The sequence below is a fragment of the Macrosteles quadrilineatus genome, unplaced genomic scaffold (assembly GCF_028750875.1).
Source record: "Macrosteles quadrilineatus isolate MER2022 unplaced genomic scaffold, UCM_ALF_1.0 Scaffold_3__2_contigs__length_128488019, whole genome shotgun sequence".
Taxonomy (NCBI): Eukaryota; Metazoa; Arthropoda; class Insecta; order Hemiptera; family Cicadellidae; genus Macrosteles; species Macrosteles quadrilineatus.
This window is the reverse complement of record NW_026542596.1, coordinates 29,017,526-29,035,969: the sequence shown is the minus strand read 5'-3', so window position 1 is coordinate 29,035,969 and position 18,444 is coordinate 29,017,526. Positions and strand designations below refer to the sequence as shown.

The window sequence follows — 18,444 nt, the reverse complement described above, 5'->3', positions numbered from 1 at the left end:
TTAAATGTTCGTCATTGAACCGTCCAACTTACGTGTACAAATATGATGACATAGACTAAGTTTTTATCTAGGCCTAATAGTTTGAACCAAAGCATTGTAGACCTACTAGTAAATAGTTGCCTAATTCTAAAATGTGTTGAATTTTTTAGCAATAATGTTACATGTTTCAAAACAGTTTTTAGATTGTACACCTAAGCACCACTAGTAAAAAATAGGAGAAGATATAATATTCATATAATAAAACGTGACAGGGTTATTTTAATTCACGATTTTTAATAAACTAATTGACGGATTTTCCTGATTTGAGTGTTGGGTTTCCTTTATATTGCTTTCACAAACGATATAAACTATACCAAGCCATTGCTCGGTTCACCATTCCCCAGTACTGAGCTACACAATAGACAATAGCTTTGTTTTTGGATAAGATAGAATCAGCCTGGAAAAAAACTCCAGACTTTTAAAAAGTAAGCCTACTGAAAGAAGTAAAATTAATATTAATTCAACAAAATTAAGAGGATGACCCGGGTTCTACACTAATAGCCTACGATAAAAGAAATTTACAAGTTGTATTTATGCATAGACTAACTTTTAATGCAATCCATGAATACATTAGGCCTACCACTTTATAATGTATTGATAAATATTTATTTAAATTCAATAGCTCTATTTAAAAATACATAACCACTACAATGTAATTCTGTAATGACGTTTAACGTGTAAATTTTATTATGATTTATGATTTAAGGTTACTACAAGCCCAGTATATAAAATACGAACTCAAAAATTTTATTTGCAGAAGTTCACAAAATGGTATTTATTCGAATAAAAGAAATAAATGGCGGACTACGAAAATAGATATTTCATAACATGTAATAGATCCAAATTAAATGTGTATTTTTATCTTTTTCATACCAATAAGCTACTATTTAAGTAAGAAACCCACATATAAAACATACTCCCTTATATTAGTACATTTCTCATCCTTATGGATGATCTGAAGACAGTTGTATTGTTAGTTCTGTCCGGTGTACTGTCTTTAGAGGTCGTGTTTGGTTTACAATTGTTTCTTGTTTTCAGTAATTTAAAACCTCGTTTAACCAAATAAAACGTTCTAATCACAACTAATAACACGTCCCCTAGTTATATAACCAAACAGTAAGGAACAAATCATGAAGTTAACTATAAAATAATCGAAACACAATTTTGTCGACACTAGCGATCAGTGTCACCGGACATGAACTAGACACGAAAAACGAGCTTCAAAGTTTACAATGGGATGTAAAGTTTACTTGTGTTGGTTAGTCTATGGTAAGACTATAATGCATTTTCCACCCTAATAATCATAAGAACTTCTCTGTGGTTAAACATACTTCAAAATATATTTATTTTATCGACTACGTTGATCTTACTCCTAATTAAGCGTAGGATACGACATTATGGTGCCGATACGATACAGGTACTACACTTTCGGCAACACTGGCCAAAAATATTCGTGCTTGGCTCCCATTGGACGGCCCGCGAGGCCTCTGATTGGGAGTTAGCGAGTTCTGCCGAGGGACCGAGTTAGCGACTTCCGTACGAGGACGGAATTCGCTAACCCGGCTCTAGAGCGGGATAGCGGGTTCCGGAGTTAGCCAATTCCGAAACCGAACAAGTTAGCGAGTTCCTCTCATCGACCAAATTTGAAGATAGGGCATTTAACATGGGGTTAGCGAGTTCCAGAGTTAGCCAATTCCGCGGACCCGTTTTTCCAACTATCATATGACGTCACCAATCATCATATCCACAGACCAAGCAACGCAGTTGTACGTCAGACATCTCTGTAGACCACTGCAGGGAATTCAGTGCCTTCAAATAGACCGTTACAAAGATATAAGCATTTTAATAACATTAGAACCCCGACGCAAATATGCGACGGCAGTCTATGGGTGGAAACTGGCCGTCGCATATGTGCGTCGCTGGTCTATGTTAATGAAAAATTTCGTACTATTGCAGTAGCGAACGTGTTAATCAACTTGACACTATACTGCTTTTGAGATATTTCCAATCTTTCTTGTGCCAGGAAAAAAATCTTGTTGGTTTAAAAAAAATGATCATTTTGTGTCGTATCTTTGAATTTACCTTTATCCATTACATCAGTTTATTTTAAGTTTGTTTGAATAGATCTGAAAGTGTGGTGGCATAACTGTGGGGGGGGGGGATGAGGAGGATATAATCCCCCCCCCCCAGAACCCTAAAATTAAAATTAAATATTTTTATCACAGCATTATAACTGAAACTGATGATTTAGTTTTGATTTGGTTTTATTAATCTAATACGTTAATTATTAGCTAACTAATTTTAAAAGGTTTATTTAATTAATACACCCAGGCAGCAGGAGTTAATTTGGAGAGTGATAGTGGTAAAACTGCAGGCATGCACTAATCAGACGCCAGACAGCTTTTAGGTTAGTTACTCTGTATTCTAGTTCTAGTTCTGTTCTGTTATACGGAAATTATAGATGACATAACAAAAAGACCAAGAAAACTTGAGTTTGTTTTGTAATCTACAGAAACTATCACACGTTAACTGTCCTGTTGTCTTTTTAATATGATAGTTTGCCTTAATTTAAGCAAAGAACCAAAAACAAAAATAAACTTGTATTGACTTGTAACAAATATTAAATGAGCCATGTTAATTTGAAATATATTGAAGTTATTTAGTAATGTTGGGTATTTTGTATTATACTAGTTGCTCTGCCTGTGCTTCGCTACGGGGTGAGAATACAGGAGAGAATAATTAATTCTGTTTTAAAAATCTACGGAAAATATTATTGAATTCTAATATTTATTTTTATCTAACCCAATATTTGCTTTATATTAAGCCATGTGTTGTTTGTTTATATTGAACTAACAACATGTACACATGACGCAAAATATACTTTATACTTTAAATACTTTCTTGACACTTGACAAATTCCACTACTGAAGTAAGATTTACTAAACAGCTGGGTTAGTAAATTTTCTTTATAAGAAATACATTGGGATTTTGATGGTCTGTAGGGCAAAGTCCGAGGACTTTTATTACAGGAATTGGTGAAAGAGGGCATCTACACAAAAAATACTTAATTTTGACACATCGTTTGTAAAAACCCATCCATTATTAACGAAGGAGTAGTGTTTCGTAGAAATCGCCTTAACGTATTATACAGGGTGAGTTTTAAATGAGTTCCCCCCCCCTACTTTTTTCTACATTTCTTAAGATATCAACTCCGGACCACGTCAGATCATTGTAGAGTAGTAAGTACTTCATTTTGACTGGGTATAAAATTTTGGCAGCCATCTTGGATCCGCCATATTGGACACAAAGTTTTTTTTTCAAATGCAAAGGTAGGGTTGTGACCCATCGTTTCAAACTAGATTTTTACCCTGAATACGATGCTGCAATCCGTTTTTAAAAATTTTGATCCGTTCTAAAGTTATGAGTACTGTTTAAAACTGTATTTTTAGCCAATTTTAACATTGTGCAGTTACAAACTAAGACCATAATCGTATCCAAGTGATCATAACCAAGTGAAAATAGGTTGACAATGACTGGTGGTGTATACTTATCTTTATCTAGCTCTATTTTACGATTATAGTCTGAGTTTGTAACTACACAATGTTAAAATGGGCTAAAAATAAGTTATAAAATTTTCTCATAACTTTAGAATGGATCAAGATTTTTAAAAACGCATTGCAGCATCATACTCAGCGTAAAATGTTTGTTTGAAACGATGGGTCACAATCCTACCTTTACATTTGAAAAAAAAACTTTGTATCCAATATGGCAAATCCAAGATGGCGGCCAAAATTTTATACCCAGTCAAAATGAAGTACTTTCTACTCTACAATGATCTGACGTGGTCCGGAGTTGATATCTTAAGAAATGTAGAAAAAAGTAGGGGGGGGAACTTATTTAAAACTCACCCTGTATATGAAGATTATCCAATAGCCTATAGTGTCAGGGCTGTCGGGAGGGTATGTCAGCCAAGTCTAAAGCTCTAAAACTCTAAAGTGGAGAAACTGTAATAAGCTGCGAATCACGCAGGCGGCCGGTAAAAACAATCACGTGTGTTACTGATAGTGGTACTTCTTATCAAGAAATACTATTTCCTAAATCTGACCGGCCAGAGACAGCCTCAATTGGGTTGATTTTTTGAGTTCTTTTGAACGTGATTACACCTTTAGAAAGCCTGAAAACGCGAGTTTGGAGTTCTAATTTTTCCGGACCCCCCTCTTTACTGGCAGGCCCCTCGGATGGGTGCAGACTTTGAGCTCATCCATCCCCCCCCCCCCCCCCAAAGCCATGTTCTAGTTACGCCACTGTGAAAGTGATAACATACTTCAAATAAATAGGTGTGTTATAAGGGGATAGTGACCATAAAGCATGTACAAGATTGGTAGACCTACCAGATGGAAGGTGTGTTCCTGTGTGTTATTGTTCCTCCTCTGTTTGTACTTCTGTGGTCCGCCAGTCTCTTGCTTTTGTACAGTCAAGGTTACTCTATCATCACATAGCCTATAGTGACCAATCATCACTGCGGGGTGGCGAGCCTGGTTACAAAAATACACATTACTATTAAATGTACAAATGTCAAATACCACAGTTTGTCTTGTCTAGAGTCGCCTTGTAAGGGAAACATCCCCTTTTTTGTGGATTCTGCTTGTCTCGACAAGGCACTACACAGGACTCTTTCTTCCACTTTCCAAAAGTCAATTTGGAGAGATAGAACATAGGGGGTTCTCCTATCTTGGCCCAACAATTTACAACAACCTTTTGTTTAAGTTCAAAAGCCTTTTGACCTCGGCATTCATGGTGAAAATGAAAGTGTTTTACAAAGCATCCTTGTATAAGTTTTTCTTTGTATATTCTTCTATCTATATAGTTTGTTTGATGTTTGACATAATTAATTTTGTAAACCAGTTTTGAACTGAGAAGCACTTGAGAATAAAGCATTTTGATTGATTGTTTGATTAATATTCCGTGAAACACCCACAGCCAAGATACTGGCTCAAGAACTAAGAAGATCCAGTCAATTTAAACAAATCTATTTTTTAATAGTTAGGATAAACATATCACTGATATCTCTGGCGACATTGAATCGTGGTAATGAGTACCACTGAATTTTTAATCCATCGCTAAATTATGAAATATTTTAAAGAAAAACCAACTGACTGTTATAATCTAATTTTCTCAGGTAAGGTAGCTAACCTGTATCCCTTTTTAAAACTCGTGATTGTAAATAAGGTTTCAATGATTGAACAAATTGAAATTAATAAATTGCTAAATGTATCAGCAAATGGATGTTACCTGGCGAGCCTTCAACAAAGAGAGACAAGACATCGGCTCCTCAGCTGTAGTGAGCATTAGCACCAAACCTTCAGGGAAAAACCTGCCAAAACCACTAAGTTTATAAACTTATATGGTACTGTATGTGGTATATTAACAAACTAATTAATCAACATCAAAAATTCTGTAGGGGACTGAAATTTCTTTGAAAAAAAAAATTGGCACGCCATTAACCCCAAGATAAGTTTTTTTTATTAGTCTATACCTAGGAGTTTTACCTGTTGAACTACCTACTTTCCAAATCTTGATTATGAGGTTGTATCAAAACAAAAGGAAAAGAACCTTGAAGGCGACATTGTTATAGCTCCTACAATAGCGACAACGCCGACAACACTCTTGAGTATCTTTGGCGAGAGACGTAGGAATTGGCTAACTCTGGAACTCGCTAACTCGGTCGTGTGTCGGAACTGGCTAACTCTGGAACTGGCTAACCATCTCAGTCAGGAATTGGCTAACTCCGGAACCTGCTAACTCGATTTTGTCTCGCGGCGGAATTCGCTAACTCTGGAAGTCGCTAACCGGGCCGCGCCCATTGCATGGAGCGTTGCCAACCTTGTACAAAGAAATAATTGTACTCTGCCGTATTTCAAAATGTCAGTTTCAATGAAGATACAGTACAGTGTTAGCGAAACGGGAGTGCCAATGGAGACCTCTAACACTGTATATGTTATTGTTTTTTGTTATCAATTCCACTTTTAACAGCTAACTAGTCCAAAGTAATTGAAAGGCAATTAATAAATCATGAAAAAAGTGTTTTTTTTTATTTAACTGTACAACGGCCAATTAGGCTTAAATGTTAATGATTTCGATCTAAAAATATAAATGCAATCAGTATTATAGGAAAATAATAGAATATGAAAAATATTGAACATTCAGTTTAATTGGTACTAAACAATTAAACCTCTACGAAATTAAGCTAAAATACACGCAAATTCTTCAACACGGAAAACAAATTTAATCGTAATGTAGTAATAAACCAAAACCATTAAATAATACAGTCATCAACCAACGTAACGTTTATAACTAATTCATAGATTTAAAATTAAAGGTTTGTCGTTGAATCGTCCAACTTACCTGTAAAAATATGACATACACACTACGTTTCATATCAATTTATAGAATAGCTGTAACCAAAGCCTTGTAGGCCTACTAGTAAATAGTTTCCTAATTCTAAAATGTGTTTTAGTAATGTTACATGTTTTAAAACAGTTTTTAGATTGTACACCTAAGCCCCACTAGTACATAATAGGAGAAGATATAATATTCTTATATTAAAACGTGACAGAGTAATTTTAATTCACGATTCTTAATCAGCAACTTGACGGATTTTCCTGATTTGAGTGTCAAGTTTCCTTTATATTGCTTTCACAATCGAAATAAACTATACCAAGCCATTTCTCGGTTCCCCGTTTCCCGATACTGAGCTACTCAATCTAGACAGTAGCTTTGTTGTTGGATAAGATCAGCAGGTAAGCTATGGTCACCATCCATTAAAATGGTAACAAACAAGAACGCCTGGGTCCATTTAGAACCATAAAAACTCCAGACTTTTTAAAAGTATGCCTACTAAGAAACGTAAAATTAATATCAATTAAACAAAATTAAGAGGATGACCCGGGTTCTACACTAATAGCCTATGGTAAGAGAAATTTACAAATTGTATTTATGCATAGACTAATTTTTAATGCAATCCATGAATACATTACCACTTTATAATGTAGGCCTATTGATCAATATTTATTTTAATTCAATAGCTCTATTTAAAAATATATTACCACTACAAAGTATTTCTGTAATGACGTTTAACGTGTAAGTTATATCGGTAAGGTAATCCTCAAAATTCTAGGCATAAAGTCTACGGCAATTACTGGAGCTTTTTTAAATGTCTATTTGTTATTTGCCTCGAATAGGATAGACTATTACAACACTGCTTCAATTTGTGTTAATAGATTATATGTTTCCTAACAACGTAATGCAAGAAAGTTTAAATTCCTTTTCTTGGCTACAGTAAAGATGCAATATTGTAATGCATTGTTAACGTTTTTTATTTCCGTTATTAATTAATGTACCTAGGTAAATCATGTGCCTGCTATATAAAAATATCGAAACTATTTTCATTTGTTTACAAATACTATGATTCGGAATTATTTCGGAGATAATACAGAAATATTAAGAAGAACCAAACTATTGTTAACACTCACACGACAGATATAATAGGCCTTTAAAGAATCAAATATTATAGCCCATCAAGGATAAGCATTCAAGGTTACAAGCCCAGTATACAAAATACGAACTTAATTATTTTATTTGCAGAAGTTCACAAAATGATATTTATTCGAATAAAAGAAAAATGGCGGACTACGAAAAAAGATGTTTCATTACATGTAAATGATCCAAATTAAATGTACAGTAATATCTTTTTGCATCCCAATCTTATATATTTAACAATTTTTGTTTTTCTTTTCCGAGTTTGTTTGGCTCTTCTACCAGACCGATTTTTATGATTGAGGTCTCAAATTGAAGGTACGCACACACAGATTTGCCATCAAGCATCGGCATATATTTACCTACTGTATTACTCGACCAAATACATAATTTGATTAATTTCATTTTCAAATTCTTACTTCAATTTAAGATGTATTTCACCAGTTATAATTATCTAATCCTATATAGGTATTTTGATCAAGAACCTTAAGAGAAATACCGGCTTTCATTAAGCTTTTATTTATTTAAATCGGACGAGTTTCAAGCAAACGCAAGGTGAACAACCAACATCAAGTTTATTTTTCATAAGGTTCTTTTTTCTATGATTAAAAAACAATAGCGATCAGTGTCACCGGACATTGACTAGACACGAAAAATTAGCTTCAAAGTTTACAATGGGATGTAAAGTTTACTTGTGTTGGTTAGTCTCTATGGTAAGACTATAATGCATTTTCCACCCTAATAATCATAAGAATAATATTAAACATACTTCTAAATATATTTATTTTATCAACTACCTTCCTCTTACTCCTAATCATTCGTAGGATACGACATTATGGTACCGATACGATCATAGGTACTACACTTTCGGCAACACTGGCCAAAAAATCTTCGTGCTTGGCTCCCATTGGACGGCCCGCGAGGCTTCTGATTGGGAGTTAGCGAGTTCCGCCGAGGGACCGAGTTAGCGACTTCCGTACGAGGACAGAATTCGCTAACCCGGCTCTAGAGCGGGTTAGTGGGTTCCGGAGTTAGCCAATTCCGAAACCGAACAAGTTAGCGAGTTCCTCTCATCGACCAAATTTGAAGATAGGGCGTTTAACATGGGGTTAGCGAGTTCCAGAGTTAGCCAATTCCGCGGACCCTTTGGCGATCATGGAAACATGAAGATAATTTTCTGTCATTGCGATTTTCTCACTACAAGCTACTTGTGAGACCAGTGGAATGCCATAAATGAGTAGACACTCAACCAAAGGCTACACTGGTGATTATTAAATATTTCCTGGTCCCATACAAATTCACATGATCCACCCTACTTTTCCCAGTCACCAATATTCACAAATCAAATCAAATCTCTTTATTGCCATAAACATTTATAAAATAGGCCAAGTCAAAATTTGTTATATACTTAACTAAACAGGTACAATGAGACTATAACTAAAGTGCATACGGATTTTAACTAAAAAATTACAGTTGTATTTTTTTAAATCAAAATACTTGTGATAAAAAGGATTTACAGTTAACCAGTTGAAAAGTCTATAAATACAGAATCTGGTAAGTCTTGATTCAGGGTGAAGTATATTGAGCATATTTAAACTCAAAATGGGATGGTTCTTGGCACTTAAACTAAGTCTATGTTGTGGAATTTGGAGCAAAGAGTTATGTCTTGTGTCATGCGCATGGCAATCCCTTCCAGCAACTAAATTACTTAAATTACTTTTTACATCAACTAAACATACAAATATATACAGATTAATTACAGTTAATATCTTAGTGCTGGTAAATAAAGGCCTACAATGAGCTTTAAATGGAGATCTAGTATTATTCGCAAGGCTTTCTTCTGCAGTAACAAAACATCTTCAATACAACTACTGTTGCCCCAGAGAATCAAACCATAACTTAAAACAGATTGAAAAAAAGCAAAATAGGCTACTCTAACATATTTATCAGGTAGGCCTACAACAGTTTTTAAATTATTTAATAAGTATAAAAATAAAACTCTAGACAACTTCTTACAGACATAATCAACATGGGAAGACCAGGACAGATCACTATCAATAAGCACACCTAGAGTCTTTACAGCCTCATTTTCCCTACCTCACACCCTATATTCTTATTTTTTGTTAGGCAAATAAGAATTTGTGTTTTGTCTACATTTAGAACTAGGTTATTAGCACCAAACCATACACCAGCTTGTTCCATTGTTTTATCTACAGCTATCTTAAGACTATTGTAATTTGAATGTACAGTTAAAAAAGTAGTGTCATCCGCAAACATTGTGGTTGAGGATCCCTCAATATGAAGTGGCAAGTCATTAACTGACACCAAAAAAAGCAACCACATACCATGGTTTCCCAGTTGGCTGGACTCACTGTTATGAATGTTTTAGGCAAATTTCTACCTGATATAGCGGTAGTATTGCACTAGATGCCAGGGCCTGTAGAACTGGTCCTGGAAGCTGTTCTCTCCGCTACGGATGTACGTTGTCTTACTGATGTAGCAGCCATTGTACAGCAGTCGAGGCCGAGATATGAACATTTCCCTCCATGTCTTGTATGACGACAGACCTCCACAGTTGATGCCCCACACCCTGTTGCAATACAGAATATTACTGTTTAGTTTGGACTTTGTGTTCTCATAAACAATTTTCCCCATCAGTATAACCACAGTCTGATATCCAATTCACCTAGCTTTTTTTATCTTATGATAACAAACTTGCAGAAACATATGGGAGCAAGTCTTTTCCCAATAAATGAGCTCTTTATTATTGCTACTTTTGACTTATTTCACAAGATTTTTTAAACTAGTTAGAATGGATCGAAAAGTCCTGGAGCAGGCTCAAACTATAAATAAAATTACCCCAAACAAATCTGCGTTCTTGTTCTTACACAAGTTAACTTACTTATTGCCTTCAACCAATTGACACCACAATATTTTTTTAATTCTCTATTAATGGTTTTCTATGGTTATGTTGTTTTAGATTTATTATAATTTTATAACTAGCAAAATAACAAGATATATAACTACTATGTAACCAAACAACATAACTTAAAATTGTCTTCAGCTGATCCTTAAAGATGATAAATTTATAGGGGAGTCTATTAGGATCTTTGTGAGGATAGAAGATTTACCTCACGAATACTAGAAAAGACCCGGTATGGATCATAAACATAAACAAATGATGTTTTCGGCCCGAAAATAAACAATATTTAACATTGCTTAAATGGAACTGCCAAAACATATGTTAATGCTGTTAAGGCGCGGGGACACACTTGTCATACACCCTTCCGATCCGACTCCAATCATACTGTGGTACGACTGTCGGAGAGGGGAATGGTAGCCTACTTAACTTTGAACGCGGGTGTTTACACCTCTCCGACACGCGTCACGTCATACTCCGATCCTACTCCGATTTTGTCTCCGATCACGCACCGACACTGCAGTCTATTCGTTTGTCGGATGCAGGACGGGTTGTTTCTTAAAAATCACCTTTATTCTTAATGTTCAAGAATATTGGTTTAAGATAAATATATGCCGATGCTTGATGTGAAATCTGTGCATGCATATCTTCAATTTGAGACCTCGATCATGAAAATCGGACGGGTAGAAGAGCCAATCGAACTCGAGAGAGAAAACCCAATGTGTTTAATATATAAGATGGGCACTTAAGTAAACAACCTAACTTTCATTCCATGCAGAATGGACCCAAATTCTCCGTTTTCCACTGCCCTCCAGAGATGTCTGACATTCTTCCTCTTCATCTAGACAAACCGCCATCATGGCTGAATCCCGAAGTCCAAAGTTTTTGAACATGTTTACCACCTTCTGCACGTAGTTTACAAATCAGACTGGCGAGTGTTGATCGACCCGGTGGAGGAAATCGGAGATGAGTCGGAATCGTATATGACATGTGTGCTCACCCCCTCCGCACTGATCCCTCTGGAATCCCGCAAATCGGATCGTAGTAGGATCGGAACAGTGTATGACAAGTGTGTCCCCGCCTTAAGTATAGGATTCGGGCCGACAACGTCATTTGTTTATGTTTATGATCCATACCGGTATTTTTCTAGGATTCCTGATTTACCTGAATGGTAAAAATGTTGTCTGTTGTTTTTAATGGTACAGATACACTTGCTCTTCAACTGGCACAAGAAACACAAAACTTTACACTATACACAAAACCTTATAAAATTTCACTGTCACTGACAATATCCTATTCTCTAATGCGAGCAATGTCTGTTAGGATTTTGACTAAATTTTGGAATTAGGTAGAGACTTATAGCCCAAAAAACGTGATTGGCGACAGCCACTACCCCAGGAAAATTTGTATTTCGCTACCCCAACTCATTTAAAAATTTTAAAAATGTATTATTGGGCCTTATAGGTTGTTAAGTAACTATTTTGGTTGAACAAAATAACAAGGAAAATGTAAACAAAGGACTTGTATGTAACATCTGTTCATAACAATTCATCCACAGTATGCTAACAAATTACAAAATAAAGGAAAAAACATCAGTTGTAACTATTGAGCAAACATTACACTGAATTTTACGCAATATGGAGAAAAATAGTTCTATTTTTAGAGTATGTTTCTAATTACAGAGTGAGCTTAATCTCATGTTTTTATGAGCAATAATATTGATCGTTTGTGGATTTTCTAGCAAAGTGTATTTAAAAACAAGGGAAGAATATGGTTGTAATTTTATGAATAGATAATTTTGGAGCTATCAAATTTATTGGTGGACCAGTATCGCAGGGAACTTTGTGAAGTTGCTGAAGAAACTAATTTGGTAAATACAACTCTACTAGACTTTTGGAGTTTTAGATAAAAAATTACTGAGGCAGAAATAGATTGGATCAACTTAAGCAAGTTCATAAAAGTTTATTTTATTTTTGTTTGGTTGCATAATTTAAAATTACAGATTTGTTGTTATTTCAGCAATCAAGTGTCTATGGATTGTAATAAAAATCCTTTTTGTAAATTATAAAATGTGTTTACGATATTTTTTTACCATTTAACCAAAACCACAACCGAGCAAGCCTCGGTCCCCCGGTACTTTTATGTTATATGATAAAGAGAGAGTTTTCTTCATGCCTAATGGGCCAGGAAGTTGTAACAGTGTTGCCAATATGTACTCAGACTTTATATGTGTAAGTAAATATGTATGTAAGTCTGTTTTTAGTGCTTACTAGTAAAGGTGTGCAAGCATGAGATTTTCAGTCAAGCGGAGCTTCGAGCTTTTTCCAAGCCGAGATTTCTTCTATAATTATAATGAATATCATCATACTTAGTCAAAAAGCTTTTTTTTTAAAGCAATTTAATGTTAAGATGTAGAGTAGTTTAAAATAAATTTCAACTTATTTACAATACAATACAATATTTTTTATTGTGCATTCATCAAGAGTTACAATAGTTGCATGAGTAAATTAGAGTTAATTTTAATATACAAAACGGCCGGTGAATGAAGGTTTTTTTCTCCCAGAGAGTGGTTCGGTGAGCTGGTAGGACAAATTTGTAGCCATGACGAGTGTTGTAATGTATTTTACACCGATGATATTACATTTACCACAGGGATATTTTGAAAGTTTTGTTTTGTACTTCGACATAGTTAAGTCTTCGCCAAATAGTCTTGAACAGTTGGTTGAAATTTAAAAAACGTTGTATGATAAAAATTAGATGGTTTTTAGGCAAGCTTTAGCTTGTTGCTTCTGTTAAAAATTTAAAATATTTTGTGATAAAAGTTAGACTGTTTTTTAGGCAAGCTTTGGCTGGTCGCTTCTGTTAATTGGTAAAAATGGGTGTGTATAAATATTTAAAAAATATTGAAAAATTAAAAATATAATAAATAATATATTTTAATAATATATAATATATATAATATATATTATATATTATATAATATATAATATATATGTATAATATATTTTTTGGTTATATTGGTAAATATTGAACAAAAATTGATGTAAGAGTTATGTTACAAAAACGTCATCATTGTCTTTTGCCATTATGGCAAAATCCTGGACACCTTCCGCAGTTGTGTACACATCACCATTATTTCCCGCGATTATGTTTTCATCATCATCCGCAATGGCAGCAATAGGGTACATTTTTTGATTGCACAAATTTTGCAGACTTGTTTTACGATTACTTGATTTTTCAACTTTGTGCTCCATCTTTTGAGATTATAGACCAGGCTCGGCTCGATAATCGAGCCGCTCTCACACCCCTACTCTCTAGTTGTCCAGATCTGTAAGTAAACCACTAGTAAGATAATTCCCATCTTCTTAATTGACTGGTTCCATTGAAGAGGCAGGGATTTGACTGTTTACGTTGTGTAGCATTCGTAAAAATTGGAGATATTGTGGCTTTGGGTATGTTTACTACTGGTTTGTCTTTGTGTTCAGCAGATACATCTTGACTGTGACCATTCATCCTTGATACAAGGCTATTGGTGGATAGGCTTACATACTGTGTGCATCAAATTGGTTACATTGGATGAGTTGGTAAACAATATGCTTTGTTTCACATATGTTTGAATTTTGGATTGGAATTTTGGAGCTGGGAAAAGTTTTGCTTGGTTGAATTATCTCACATTTTTTTATCTCTTGATTTCACAAGGGTATGATCCATTAGTTGGTTGAGTTATTGTTTGCCGGATAAGGAAATTTTGGTTGGACTATTACTATGGGTCGAAGGTTGAGAGGTTGTATGAAAACAATGTGAGGAGCCCAAGTGTGTTTGTGCCAGTTTGGACTTTTAACTATTAAGGTGTTCTTTAAAGAAATACTAATAACCTAGACCCTACTGCTCTAATGTTACATCCTTAACCTTTACATTAAATCAAACGTTAATTTCTAGTCAGGTAAAATACATTGCATGTGGAAAGGTCAAAAGTGCATCATGTTGGTTTACATTGGTCAAACTGGATACAAGTGAAATTTACAGAAGAAATAAAGGGAAAATATATGCAGATGAGGATAGAAACAAGAGAAAAAATACATACATAATAGCATTTACAGGTCTAGGGGGAAATGTTCAATTAACACTGAGATTCTCACCTTACACAAGCTAGCCTCCAAATCTCAGAATCCCTGCTGCAGACGTAGAATCCCCGGGAGACTTGAGAGCACATTTCCAAGGATCGCAAGTCCAGATCCGAGGATACCACCCATCGCAGGATATACAGGATTATCTCCACTGGCAGGGCCGAGATATGAGTTGTCTGTTAAAAATTTGAATCTTAGGCTAAGTCTTTTAAGGAATGCAATCTTAATAGTTAAAGGTTTGAGAATAACATACCGTTTGTTATTCCAACCATTTTTGTCATCTGGTAAGATTGAGGCATTTTAGCCAGCATTTTTCAACAATTGCAAAAGTTGCTAAAAAATTGTATAAGTGGTATTTGGACAGTGTTACTATGTTGGTATTAATAGTAGTGTTACTCTACTATCACTTTGTTGAATGGAATGACAGGATTTAATTTTGAATTTGCAAAAATTATAATAGTTCAAAATATGGCACATGAAATTCACTTAATCTCACAATTGTTTTTATCAAACTGAAGCGCAAAAAAATTTTTTAATCTATAATAATAAAATAATCTATATCTATACCTACAGTATATATTACAATTTCTAAAGTATTTTTTTGTCGGTGGGCCATAACTTCCTTAATTCTTCAGCAATTTCCATAAATGAAGTGTCGTGTTAAAGTTCTTTTTACCCACACTACATGGGAAAAATAATTAGACTTATTTTCCAATTTGAAAATACAAATATTAAAATCATAATTAAATATTATTTACCTTTTTAGTCTGAGTTTTTTAACTTGTTGTATTCTACGATCCTAGATTCATAACCTATGGTGAACAACCCTCATGTAGGATGGATGAACAAGTCTCAAGAACTCAGACAAATCTATCTATATATTAATAGGCGAGCATGTTTCTTTAAAACCTTTTTTCTCAGCTCGTGTGTATCGTAGGGAAAATCTACGCATACCGTTAGAAAGCTATTTCCTGTAGGTGTGCAGAATCCCTTTATAATTTAAATAGGCTCAAAGATAAGCACAAAAAATGAATTTGAAATTTTAAAAAATTAACATGGGTCATATGGGTTGCTATGGTGATGACAAAATAACAACAAAATATAAACAGAAAATCAAAACAAATGGAAGACATTTCAATCACATGTTTTATTTACAGTGCGGGGTGAAAATAGAGAAGTTTGCACAAAACATACTTTTGGTCGATTTTTCGACCACGGGGCGTACTCTCGTATAATTTTAATTTACTCTAATAAAAAGCACTGTTGACTTCTTATGGGCAAATTTTAAGCCATGTAAACTACACATATTCATATACCTACTTGAGATAAAAGCTCCAACAAAAAAATGAAATAATTTTTATTTTTATAAACTTAACTAGGTTTATAAAAATAAAAATAATCTATTGGCGTTTAACTTTATTGTGTTTTGTAGTAGGAATTTTTTCATTGGCTATTTTAAGCTCCATTTAACTATCAAATAATCAACATCAACAAAAACCAAACAAATGGATTATGTGTTTTCCAAAACTAAAATATAATATAATTTAATAATATCATGCAAATGTTCAAATTCAAATTCAAAATTCAAATTATCTTTATTTATATTATGTACAAAACGTACAATAAATAGTGTCAAGCTTATAATTACTATGTACAAATACTTAACCTAAACAAAAAATACAGAAAATAAAACTATCTATAGCTGTATACATTCATAAACAGTTCATCTATTGAGTAGATGGGCTTTTCTATCGAAAATTCTTTAAGTTTTTGTCTAAACTTTTTTTTATCCTTAATATCTTTTATTTCATCTGGTATTATGTTCAGAACAGCAAGCGGTTTGCCGGAATTTTACCCCCTGAGCAGAGCTGACGTCACTATGATGTAGTCATCTGAGCGCTCTCAAGTTTGTTCGCAGGTGGAATTTTACCCCTGCGGATTTGGGAGTCTAATGAAAGTAGATAGAGCATGATAAATTAGATTAGCAATAAAACCCGGAATTTTACACCTGTCTGTATAACTGGGGATTAGGCAACTTAAGATTTACGGCCCAGATATTTACCCCCGGAATTTTACACTGGCAAGCAAAGTATAACATAAGTATAAAATTTCAGCAATATGTAAAAAATTATAAAAAAGTGTTTAAGTCAGTTGTAAAAGCAGGAAAAATAGCATCTAATGATAATTACATTTTTAGTCAAAAAACAAATCAAGAGCTACATGGGCGGTTGGTTGTTAAAAGAGAAATGGGTATGCGCATTGTAATAAAATTAGTGAACCTATTACATTAGAAATAAACAATAAGAATTATAAGATAATTTAAAATCCTCAAAAAATCAACCAAAGTTTTAACAATCAATTTATTAACAACGTTGACTTATTAAAAGTCCCTAAAGCTGTTTTATCTTTTGTCAAAGACAGTCCTTCATGTAAGATAAAATATTTAAGTGAATTTTCACCTGTGTCAGTGGAAGAAGTAGCTAAAATTATCTTAGGTCTAAATAACACAAAATCTTGTGGATGGGATGACATTCCAGTTCATTTATTTAAATTGTCTGTTAAAGTAATAAGCCCTATTTTAACTTTATATTTTTAATCTAGCTATTAGAAATTGTACCTTTCCGACTAAGCTGAAGCTGTTAGAGATAAAACCAATTTTTTTAAAAGGAATAAAAAATTACATTCAAAATGTCCGACCTATATTATTAGTAATATACTTAGAAATATATCAAAGATTTTTGAAAAAGCTCTGTATAATAGAATTGTTTTTTTTCTTGAAAGTAATAATCTGCTTGAGGCTGAACAGTTTGAGTTTAGGAAAAATAGAATAACTGAATTGGCTTTGATAAACTTTGTGAGCGATGCAGCGAGGGCCTTGGATGGGTGACAGTTTACTGCGGGGATTTTCTGTGACCTATCCAGGGCTTTTTACTGTGTGGATCATCAGATGATGAATTAAAAAATGGCCAGTATTGGTATTGAGGAGTCGGCTCTTAAGCTATTAACATCATATCTTTTGGGGAGAAAGCAGAGAACAGTTATCAGTGAGAGGGCAACCCGTTTTTACTCGGACTGGGCTACAGTGAAATTTGGCGTCCCTCAAGGATCCATTTTAGGACCCACACTCTTTCTTATATATATATAAATGACCTACCAGCACATATTTCCAAAAGGTTCGTACTATTTGCTGATGATACAAGTGTAATAGTTCAGGGAAAAAACCTGTCTGCATTAGAAAGCACTTTGAAATTAACACTAAAAGATCTAAAGAGATGGTTTGAATCAAATGGACTTTTACTAAATGAATGCAAATCTAACATTATGCAATTCCACATCAGAAATAACAATAACCACAAACTCAATGGAATGGATTTTAATGTCACTGATAAATATAAATTTCTTGGGATTAATATAGATCAAAGATTCAATTGGAAATCACACATACAATATTTGGTTAGTAAGTTGACTTCTTTTAGGTTTGCAATTAAATGTATTCAAAATTCAACATCACTAGTAACATTAAAAATTATTTATTATGCTTATATACACTCTCTGCTTCGTTATGGAATTGTTCTGTGGGGAAACTCAGAGGATGTTAGCAGAGTTTTTAAAGTCCAAAAAAGTATTATTAGAGTGATGATAGGGGCAGAATATGGATCAAGCTGTCGTCGTTCTTTAAGGAATTAAAAATAATGCCATTGACTTCTTTGTACATCTATGAAACAGTAAATTTGTTAATTTAAATAATACACTTTTTGGTGAATTTAGACCCACTCATAGTTATAATACCCGAAACCCAAATCTGCTAAATTATCCAATTCT

The 18,444-nt window shown here is 34.0% G+C and overlaps 1 protein-coding gene across 1 annotated transcript in view; it reads right to left on the bottom strand.

Moving 5' to 3' along the window:
• Window positions 1-18,444, bottom strand: part of LOC128990497 (F-box only protein 9) — a 34,290-nt gene that overhangs the window by 1,691 nt on the left and 14,155 nt on the right. Inside the window, exons 6-9 of the mRNA XM_054412871.1 lie at window positions 14,635-14,798; window positions 9,977-10,165; window positions 5,332-5,413; window positions 4,431-4,574 (exon numbers count right to left, since the gene is read on the bottom strand). Of these exons, the coding sequence (XP_054268846.1) occupies window positions 4,431-4,574; window positions 5,332-5,413; window positions 9,977-10,165; window positions 14,635-14,798 (579 nt within the window). The remainder of the gene's footprint in view (window positions 1-4,430; window positions 4,575-5,331; window positions 5,414-9,976; window positions 10,166-14,634; window positions 14,799-18,444) is intronic.